Genomic DNA, 11579 nt, shown 5'->3' with positions numbered 1-11579 from the left:
GTCTGCGCCTCCCAAATTCAGATCGAGGGACCAACTACGAGTGCCAAAACGCGTTTGAGCACTCCAAATTTAGAGATAAATTTAGTACAAACTGTGTTTACCACAGGTGCACATTTAATTTTAATGTTCTCAAAGTCCCATAGTCGCACTGCACGCAACCCCACACAGAATAAAGTGTGGTCCTTGCAACCCGTGCAGAATAACACACAGTACTGGCAACCCCAGGCAGAATAACACATAATACTGGCAACCCCACACAGAATAACTTGCGGTCCTTGCAACCGGTGCAGAATAACGCACAGTACTGGCAACCCCAAGCAGAATAACACATAATACTGGCAACCCCACACAGAATAATGCACAAGAAAGACAGACATAGACCATCTCCATAGGAAAAACATTTTATTGAAAAACAATTTCCGCTTGTAACAGATCGGTGGAATGTGTGTGATTTATTCACAGCCTAGCCTTATGAGATGCAGAGCAGGACTAAAGCCAGCCACAGCCCAGTACACGCTAAAGGAATCGGGGAGAGAAACGTACAACTCAACCTTAATACTGTGTTACTTACATATCTGACCAAATAAAGACCAAAAAAAAAATAATAATAACACAAACTAAACAAATTAAATAAATATTTATGGTACACACTTATGGCACACATATGCAGCAGTTGGTTTGGCAAGGTTTTTGTTTTTTTTATAGTTTTAAACCAAATTTCAATGAAACAGTGCAAAGGGTGTGGAAGGTGGGGAGGAGGAGGAGGAGTAGTATGGGAATTCTGATGATCACTAGCTAAAATACATAGCAAAAATTCATTTTATACAAAACATCTTACTTAAGAGTTTCTTTAAAAAAAACTATCAGGTTTATCTTCATTATGTACACAAGCTGGTAACCAAAAAGTGTGATTTATTGTGGTGCCTATTTTGTTTTTCTCTTTTTCCATATCATTTTGTTTATTTACTTATTTGTTTTTAATTTATTTACTTATTTACTTAGAAAAAGGTGAATAAGGCTATCGTAACAACCAAGATTCCATGTATGATACAAACGTTAATGCATTTACAATACCTTAACTTCAGACGCACGGTGCAAATTACGGTCTAACGACCAGGGCTGACCATGAGAGCAAGGCATTTTACAGTAGCCTGAAGACACAACGCCCAGCTAACGTTCAACAGTCACAACATTGCTGCAATGTTACTTCAACGCTAGTATATAGATAAAACATCACAGCAACATTACTAGTTTGTTACGTGTTAGCAGGGTAAGGACTTCAGATTTAAAGAAACTAATAAGATTGTCATTGTATGCCCCAGCCAAAGGGCAGAACAGCAATTTTTCCCATTTTATTTTTATCTCTTCCCTAAGTAGCCTCGATCAAACGTGTTCAGTTTTCACAGTTTAACTCAAATTACGACACACAGTCATAAAAAGATACTGAAGGAAGTGACTTTGGAAAATAACGAATCAAAATCAAATGAAAAACATAACAGCATAAAGCTCACATACTGTACTTTGCTGTTATTACCAGTGGTTTAAGAACACTTTTCTTATGGATGTTTTTTTTTTCTTCGTCAAAAAAAGAAAACAAAATTGCATATTTGCAAATTCTGTAGCCCTGGACAGAGCCACAGACTCAGGTCACTGAAGGCCTTGTTTCTTGGTTGAGTCATGTGAAGGTGAGAGAGAATGAATGTGCCACCTTTTTGCCTGTTCTTCAGTCACCACCCATCCCCCCACTGTTATTTATAGTCAAGAGTTCTTGCTATTCATAATGAGTGTTATTTATTAGTTTATTTTTGTAATTCTACTTGATTATGGGGAAATAATGTTCAATGGAATTTTTTGTATGTTTCATACAAAAATAGCAGTGTTTGCACACGTACAAACACTAACATCCTCTGTCTGTCTCTCTCACAAACACACACACACACACAGAAAGGAAAAGCGCTAAAGCCACAGGGAAGCATGGGACATTTCCCATGATCCTTTAGGGCATGCTACAGTAAAGCAGTGTGGGGTATTCTGTGGAAATATTGGGCTGCACCAGTCTGTACTGCAGGTCATTCTGGCCCTCTGCAGAGCACTGGGAGGCTGGTGTATCCCAGAGTGCAGTGCATTAACTGATCTCAGCTATTTTTGGGCCCATAATATTTTTCCCATGAGCAAAAAGGTCAAAGGTGACCTCCCAATCTCTTTCTCTTCTTAGCCCTCCATTGTTTTTTAAAAGGCAGTTTAAGACATCTCTTGGGGGGAGGTGGGGGCAAACTTATGAAATTTTAAATGAAAACCTAGCTTGCATAATGTGTAATTACCATAATATATTATTAAACTTTTTCCTATCCCTCAAAAAACTCCTGTGCTCTATCCATCTATCATAAATAAAATTCTCCTCTATTTTCAAAGTTTTTGTTGAAGTCTCCACCTTGACAATGTACATCTAAATTCAATGACATGTGTAAAATTAAAAACAAAAGTGAAATTAAATGAAAATGGAGTGTAATAAAAGGAAATGGTGGTTGATTACTAATGTGCTTTACTTATTGAGGAGAGTGCTGGTCTGCCTAGCAGCCCTAAAACACAAAACATTGGTTTGCCCATTTGACAAAGGGGACAGGCTAGTACCTAGACCAGTTGAACTCACTGAACTTTGCTAGTGCTCCTTTTCCTGTTTAAATCAACTTGCGTCAGTAAGGCTAAGGCAAGGTTAATTCTTATTGCCTTCCCCACCCATTTCAGAACTCTACACTATAGAAGCACTAAAGTGTGAAGAATGTTCAGTTCTCCACACTTTAGAGGGGCACCAGGCATCTATCGATACTCAGTCTGAACCTCAACCAATCCCACGGCTCCAGAACCACCCATTGGCTGCTTTACTGTTCCATCACTGCTGCTGCAGCAGGGATTGGGCAGCACCGTAACAGTGTGATTATGACACCAGAAGTACCGGGCTACTACAACAATCATGTAATGATTCCACCCCAAAAGCCTACGGTCAACACAGAAGACAATGGACCTTCATGGAGACAGAGACAAGTACTCCTCATCATTTAACACACTGTGCTGCTTTTCTCCCAGCCTCCATTTGTCTGTGCATCTCTCTGTCTCTCTCTCCCTCCTCTTGTTTCTGTCTGCTTTTCTTTCGTATTTTCTTACCTTTCCGAGGTGAATCATTTGAGTCTAAGTGACATATAATCCCTCCACACAAAAAGAGAACAGCCCAACCTGAACTTCCAGTATTAAAACAGTTGGCAAGTGTTCAACACATAAACGGAAAAAGAAAAAAACATTTTTTTTTTTTGTTTGTTTTGTTTCTGAAAACCCTTTCAAGACTTCAAGTAACAACAGCGAGGAAAAATGTATGCTACCGACTGGGATGGTGAGAAATCAAGGGGGGATAAAAAGAAAAACTGAAGCCAAAATGCTTATTTAAAAAGTCCAATAGAGCAAATAAGCGCGTGAGTGTGCGCGTGGGTGTGTGACTGAGCGAGTAGGTGAGTGAGCCAGTATGCGAGTTACCGAGTGAGAGAGTATGTCCGTGAATAGGTGAGTGACTGCGTGACTGAAAGAGCGAGCGAGTGGTTGAACGAGTGAGCACGTGACATCAGGAATAAGTGAGCGGTGGAGAGAGCGCTGTCGGAGGGTAGGACAGCGGTGTGCCCAGAGCCCGTTGTCCATGTCCAAGAGTCAGTCTCTCCTTATTTGCTGTTAATCCCAGGAACGTCTCCGGCGTGCGGAGAAGGCGGAGAAACAATGGCTGAAATGAGTTCATGGTCGGCCAGTCCTCTCGTTATCTCTCTCTCCTCCTCTTTCTCCCTCGTTCGCTCTGTGCTATCCCGTTCCCAGGCAGTGGAGTCCATTTAAGTGAGAATCCTCGGGGTCAAGTGCGGGGGGTCGCTCGCCTCCCCTCCCCCCTTTCCATGGCGCCTACACCCCTCCTGGCACGGTGGGCCAAATCCGCTGTAGCGCACCAGCAGGGAGCTCGCACACACACACACACTAACACACACACACACACACACGCTCGCTCACGCAGCACCCTTCCATGGAGTCCACTGGAATCCTAACAATTAAGTTCCTCAATAACGGCAACAACAATTATCATAATAACAATAATAATAAGAACGGTGATAATAATAAAAAAAAACATTAGCCCAGGACGCGTGCGCCGGTCTCCCGAGGCGACAGTTCAGACCTTGTAGTAGATGTTGGCGGGGCTCTGAGGGGGCATCTCCTGCACGATGTAGACGGGATGTCCGTAGTCCCCGCTCACCTTCTCGTAGTGTGGGCAGAAGACGCTGTCTGCAGTCCTGAGCGGGATGATGATGTCGCTGGGCTCCGAGCCGTTGTTGTTGCCCCCGGCGCTGCCGCGCTTGGGCGTGGCCAGCGTGCTGAGTGACAGCGTGGCCGAGTGCTGGGGCGAGTGCTTGCGGTGCCGTCTCCGGTACTTCAGCAGCAGGAGCACCAGCATGACGATGATGACGATGAAGATGACGCTGCCCGAGGCGATGCCGGCGAAGAGGGCCACCTCGGAGCCGATGATGCTCGACGGCTTCCCGCCCTTCCCCTCCGAGTCGGCCTCCCGCTGGGACGCGTCTGCGGAGCACGGATAAACAACGATGAACAAAGCGTGTTCCTAAAACATTTCAGCTACACTGGCTAACGTTAATGCTTAATTAGTTAAGCATTAACTGATTAATTAACTGGTTTTCTCATTCCACTATAAATTGGCATGCAGTAATGTAGTTGTTCATTATCAAACATCTGAAACGTTAAGCTGTTCAGCTTTGTTTCTGTATTTGTACATCATACATGCATGCTAACAACTACATTAGTTCATGCCAATTCATATTGGAATGAGAAAACCAGTAAATCTATCTGTTAATGCTTAACTAATTGTACGTTTATCCTATAGTTTGCTAATGTATAAATATTCATGTAACTAATACATTAGTTAGGAGTTAAAAAATACATTACCAAATGCAAAGTGGATTTCATGCTTTATTAATGCATTTGTAAATCATTCATTGATGTTAACCGCTACAGCCAATTCAGTGTTACCAAGAAATGTTGTATTCTTCATCCAAAAATGGCAGTGTTTGCACACACACAAAACTCTCTCTCACTCTCACACACACACACACATACACATACACACACACAAAGGAAAAGAGCTAAAGCGACAGGGATACAATGAAAATTGAGAGAGGGAGAGAGAACTCAGGTATTTTCCTTGCTTTATTGTTAATGTTATTGTTACTGTATTATTGCGTGACTGGACTCAAATCTCAGTTCTCAGGTCTGATTTCAAGGTGAGGCACTGTGGTTTCAGCAAGCTACTACTCCTGAGTTATATTTAACCAGTGCCTGGATCAGAGTGTCTGCAAAATGCTTAAATGTAATGTAATAAATAGATATTTGTGAGGCTGCCTGTTTTCTGCTTGCTATTTTAGCACATGCATAGCGGTCTAAGTGCATTCCTGTCATGCAAATAAGGCCAAGAACCTGAGCTGAAATCAACTGAGGGAGAGAGAGACAGAGAGAGAGAGACAACAACGAAGAGCAGGAGTGAAAATGTACCTCTACAGAGGATGTGAGGACATAATGAACAAACAGAGAAGAACACACACACACGTACACACACACACACGCACACACATGCACACACACACCAGTGCCAGTGCAGTCCCGCACCGAACTATCACCACACTCACCGTGTTTGTCGCCCACGTCGTTTTCCTTGTTGACGGACTCCTTCCCCCCTCCCTCGGGGTGTTTCGGGGGGTACCTGGTGGGGTAGTCTTTGGGCGATATGGGATCAGTGGGACCTGAAGAATCCAGATAACACATAAACACATAAATGAGATGCTACGGCAAGGTCGTTCCACCTTTACAAAACGGGGGTTTCCGTTTAATGGCACCTTACACCTCATTGTCTATCCCCTGACCTTTTTTTTTTCTACGGTTTGCATTCACCCACTATGACCGTCAGAGAATTACCTCAGCAGTGACGGTTAATTGACATATTAATAATCACCGTTGTTGTTAACGATGAGAGAAATGATGCAGAATAAACACTTTTCTGGAAGTGCCTGGCATCATTAGGTCCATAAGTCTTTAGTCTGTGTTAGTAAAGCCTACCCTAAGATATCACATCCACTATGTACCACCAACCAGTATACTGTGCATGAATGTGCGTGCGTCCATGTGTGGATAAGGAACACATTTAAATATTTGATATAGGCTGTTTGTTTTCCTTTTATTTATGAATATATGAATTATTACTTACTCTGTCCCACTTTCATGACAATCTTCATAGACTTGGTCTTGCAGACTCCTCCCTCCTGGTTTTCCAAGCCCTCCATCGTGCCATTAGAAGTAGCTGAGGAAGACAAAGACAAAATAGCCGTCACCACTAGCACCCACACAGTGTTAAAACTGATGGCTAGGTATATCGCTCTGTAAAACAGGTATCCCATAGGTGCAGCCACATCTGTGAGTGTGTCTGTAGAGAGTTATTATGTATAGCTTTGCTGGTAACACTTTACAAGGTTCCATGAATTGGCATGAATTAATGTAGTTATTAACTAACTATGACTGAGAAGTTAATCTGTACAGCACTGCTAATGTATTTGTACATCATTAATTCATGTTGATAACTACATTAGTTATTGCCAATTCATATTGAAATGTAAAAAGTCAGTTAATGTATTTGTCGCTGGTTAACTAATTAGAAGTTCATCCTATGGTTTGCTAATGTTTAAATATTATGTAACAAATACGTTAGTTAATGCTTAATTAATGTATGTTGTTCATCATTAATTAATGATAACAACTAAATTAGTTAATGCCAATTTATGAGTGAGACCGCTTTGCTTTACACACACAGAAGAAGAGGAGCATTCTTTTTTTTCTGGCTGTGTGTGGCAGCCGACACAAAACACACAGAAACGCTGCTGCCCTGTCCAATTACAGAGGTCGTCGGGTCAGGAAGAAGACCGTTAAATACACAAATAGATAACATGCATTTAGACTCCATAATCCAAACCCATTCCTTATACACGCTCCCTAATAGCCCTGGTCTAAAATCAAACTATGACCAGCTTGAAATACCAGCTACCCGCTGTTTCAAAACCTAACTTGAGCTGGTCAAAACCTGTTGAGTATGGAGCTGGTCTGAGCTGGTCAACCAGCCACCAGCTGTTTCAAAATGTAGATTAAGGTGTTTTTTCAGCAGAGAAACGTTGATTGTGGACACCCCAAAACTCCCAATGCACGTACTCCAAAGGAACAAGAGTAGCCGCATGTTTAGACGGAGATTAAAGGCACACTGCTGTAAAAAGGGTACAAAGAGGCAGGGGGTCACAGGGCCTAAGTCCGTCCGTGTGCGTTACCATGGCGAAGGAACACTGTTGTCCCACTCGCACACTCTCACCTACAACACTTACGGGCGGAAAAGAAAGGGGGAGAGAGCGAGGGGGGGAAGCAGCTGTCATAGACAGAGAGCTGGTGACAAAAACAGACCAAAAGAGTGAAAGGGGAAGGGCTAGAGCGCGAGACGCACACACAGAAAAGGGGGGAAGACCTGCTGCCTCCGTGTGTCCAAACAGCGTGATCTTTATTCACTTAAGTCATCAAACGACACCCTGGTGACAGAGCAACACGTTTCCTCTGCTGCCAGAGAGACGGAGAGATGGAGAGACACAAGGGAGGAAAGAGAGGGATGAGGAGCGAAAGAACGTCAGATGGTGAAGACGGAAGGAGTGAGGGAAGGAGTGGAGTGGAGGGGAGGGAAGGAGTGGAGGGGAGGGGAGGGTGGAACGGAACGTTTCCTTCCTGATGTGCTCTACTGGCATAAACTGCAACGGCAATTATCACCCCCTCTAAAAGCCACATACAGCTGCCAGCCAGACCCTAAAGCCAGACCAACTCATCCTTTTAGCACACCTGAACACAAACTCACAGGCCCACGCAGACACACGCATTAACACACATACGCACACGCGCAAAGGTTCACACTCACCCACCATTCCCCCTCCAACCACCTTAAGCACACCTGAACACAAACTTAAAGAGGGAGATGGGAGCCCAATTCAGGGACTGAAGATCCTCCCATGTCGATATTGTTATGTTACAGCACTGCACAGGGAACCATAACGTGAATAACACTGAAAAAACTCCTTTAGCGGCCTGACCCCAGGCCTGACCCCGGCAGACCTTGCAGGGCCCCGGGACCAGGGCTCCTCCGCAGTGTACAGTGAACCACAGAACAACACAGGACTCAGCAGAAGACTGGGCCAGACATATAGGCTAATTCACGGACTCAAACTGTCGCGGCTAACGTTCCTGCTGACTGTCAGGAAGCGAGCAGACTCGCAATGAGCTCCTGGAGGTGAAGCGGGAGAAGAAGAATAAGCAAAGAGAGCAGGGGATGCTGGGACAGCTCGGCGGAACAGGGGTAAATTCCTCCACAGCTTATCGCCCATTAACGCACACAGCACCCCAGAGGGTAATAGAACTTTGTTGTAAGAGCGTTTCCCGACTACTGCGAAACCATCTGACTTCCCTCCTCCCGGCTATGACAAACGCGCAAAAAATAGAAAAGGGAAAGCGGGGGGAAAAAAGTAGAGAAAATGAACACATTTTCTAAGAGGTGCGAAGTGCGGAAATGAGGGAGTGCGAATATTTCTCAGACCCTTCGGATAACAGATGATAATTGTACAGCGTGTTTTAAGGGCAGTTTTAAAATGGATGAGGTACGAGGGGAGCTTTATTTCCCCGGCGCCTGCGTGTGTGGCCATGTTCTTCGCGTGTGCCGATTAATAACCTCCCCCACCTCCCCCCGGGTGGGCTGTGCGAGGCTGAGCGAACGTGTGGGGCCTCCGAGATCCCGCCAGTCAGAGAGATACAGGCAGAGCTGAGCGCTGCTGCCCCTAGAGGTGGAGTGGGCTCACTGCGCCCTCTCTGTCTCCCCTACCCCCCCTCCCCTCCGCTCTCCTCCCATCAGGTCAGTAGCAAGGGTCTAATGAGATGCGAGGGTTTAGCCGCTGTCAGGCTGCCAGACGCTCTGGCCTGCATTCCCTCGCCACCGAGCGGAGACAGGCGCCTTGCGGCCTAACCACCCCCCCCCCCCTCCCCCCTACACCCCCCTCCCTCCCCGTGCCCCCGTGTTAAAGCCCTTTCATCAACCGGAACAGAATTAAAAAGCAGGTGCCTCCCAGCACTCCCTGTAAACCAGCTTGAAAAATCAAGCCCTCATTGGTGAGGTTTTTTTTCCTTACTCTCTCCCCACCCCTCTCTCTGTTTTGTCATTTTCTTTTGTCCAGCCAGTCGACGTATACAATAAAAATAAACATTGAATGAATGATGCAGCACACTCAGAAACAAATACATTTGTATTTCGCCGTGCTGGTTTTGTGAACAAGCGTCTCTCTCCCGCTCTGCCTTTCTCCCTCTCGCTCGCTCTCTCTCTCTCACTTTCTCAGTTGTTGGAGAGTTCCTGTTTTTCCACACGCCAACAAAGAGCAAAGCTTCTTATAACCTAGTGTGTGTTTGCATTTATATATTTCATTAATCCTTGCAAATCTGTTGTGCAACACCAGTTTATAACCCCCCTCCCTCACACATACAATGGCATGAAGCTCCTCTGATCCAAGTCAAATGGGAAAATAAACACTTTTAATCTCTGCATCTCTGGCTGTCTCTTTCTGCGTCTTTCTGTTAAAGTCAGTCCGTCTGTCTGAAATTATGTCTAAGGACCATCCAGCCGAACCAGAAGGTTACAGGTTCTGTTCTCTCCTGAGCAGATACTAGGAGCAACATGCGTCGACTGTGTCGTTAAATATGCAGCTCTGTAAATATATACACCCCCTATAAATCACCATGCATTAAGGCGTCTCAGGGGAAAGATTACCACACACACACACACTCATATGTGCACACACCATACACACACACGCTCACATGTGCACACACGTTGTACACACACACACGTCCCATACATGCATGATACTCTGGGACTCCCCACGCTCTCCCTCTTCTGTACACCTGAAGACAGTTTTTTTTACACCAACGTATTTGCTCTCTGTCTCGCGTTGCTCACACTGGCAAACAAAATAGGACTTTGCCCTCTCCTGAAGGGAAACTGGACTTTCTTGATTTTTTCTTTTATTTTGAAAAATATCCGCAGGCTGTGTTTTTAATCTTGCTTTCCCCACTGCAGAGCAGGAACCAGGTCGCTTTTATATTTATTTCCCCAAGACAGAGCAGGAACCCGGCTAGAATGAGCTAAAGCCACTGCTGGCAGACCTTGGCAGACCCACTGTTTTTTTTTCTCCATCATAGCACGGGCAGTAGAGCATTGCGTCACACGGAAGGGCAGTGTCAAAGCTGTTCACCAGGATCATCAATGGGGGAGAGGGCCATTGTGACTATCTGTGTGCCCATAGCAGCAGGGAAGCTACACGGTTTCCCCGCCCCGCCCGCAGCCTGTTTGACATTGCACCGCGTTACATTAATGTAGCAGACGCCCTAATCCAGAGTGACTCGGAATGCGAGAGAATAACAGACTAGCGCCGGGTAGCATTAACGAACATACCTGACGTGAGTCAACACCACAAGGAAACCGAAGGAGAAACTATAAAGGAGAAACAATGGAAACCCCTGGAAGGTTCAGCTGAGCCATTATGGCTCTACAAAGACGGAAAAGGGGCTGTTAGCAGCAAACGTGTTTTCCGTAATTAGACTGAAAACAAGAAAGTTTGCGTTCTAAGTGAATTAGCCTCCTGGAAACCCAGCAGAAAAGAGAAAAGGCTATTCACTTTTGATATCATGCAAGTGTCTTGGGTGACAAAAACATGTTGCAGTGAAAATCCCAAAATTATCTCTATTATTATGTGTTTTTACTGAATGTCCTTGTGGTGTAGGTTACAGCATAGTAGAAAATGTGGTTCTTGAGATTAAGATCAGAGTCTTATGTCCCTTTACAGGGCACAGAAATGAGTTGGCAGGCCTTAGGAGGTTAAGGCTGCTGGCTTGGGTGTTCACAAATAAGCCTTTGGCAAAAGAACTTGAATGCCTAACCTGTCTTGCTCTACGACCCACCCAGTCTTTCTGCTCAGGGCAATATTAAGAGAAGATAAAGGGAGAGAGAGAGGTATAGAGGGAGCAAGGAACTGACAACATCAAACTCGAAGTGAAAGGAAAAGAGAGAAAAACAGACACGGGAGGTTAATTCACAGCCACAGTGAGGAGAAGAGAGCGAAAGAGACTGAGAGTAAGGGTAACACACGTCAATAAAACATTATGAATTGATAAAGTGTCATTGACAGAGATAGAGCTTGGGAGTTCATTCACAGCCGGAGCGAGAGGAAGAGAGTGAGAGAGAGAGGGGAAGAGAGTGATTGAAGTGAGGGACGGAGAGCCTTTCTGCAGGCCGTGTCACTGCACTCTCTGCCCTCCATCACTCAAATGTCACGGAACATTCTGGACTTCTCTCTCTTATCCTTACTCACATAGCTATCTCCCCGCAGCCAGCACTGAGTCGCAATCGGCCCATCTGTATGAGTGTGTAT

At 45.0% G+C, this 11579-nt stretch overlaps 1 protein-coding gene across 1 annotated transcript in view; it reads right to left on the bottom strand.

Annotated features, from left to right (window-relative positions):
* Positions 1-385: 385 nt before the first annotated feature.
* Positions 386-11579, bottom strand: part of LOC133125207 (ephrin-B2a-like) — a 26713-nt gene continuing 15519 nt past the window's right edge. Inside the window, exons 3-5 of the mRNA XM_061236965.1 lie at positions 6296-6388; positions 5721-5834; positions 386-4602 (exon numbers count right to left, since the gene is read on the bottom strand). Of these exons, the coding sequence (XP_061092949.1) occupies positions 4196-4602; positions 5721-5834; positions 6296-6388 (614 nt within the window). The 3' untranslated portion in view covers positions 386-4195. The remainder of the gene's footprint in view (positions 4603-5720; positions 5835-6295; positions 6389-11579) is intronic.

The sequence above is a fragment of the Conger conger genome, chromosome 3, assembly GCF_963514075.1.
Source record: "Conger conger chromosome 3, fConCon1.1, whole genome shotgun sequence".
In the NCBI taxonomy this organism is placed as follows: Eukaryota; Metazoa; Chordata; class Actinopteri; order Anguilliformes; family Congridae; genus Conger; species Conger conger.
Note: the sequence above shows the minus strand (reverse complement) of the source record. Positions and strands in the feature narration are given on the sequence as shown.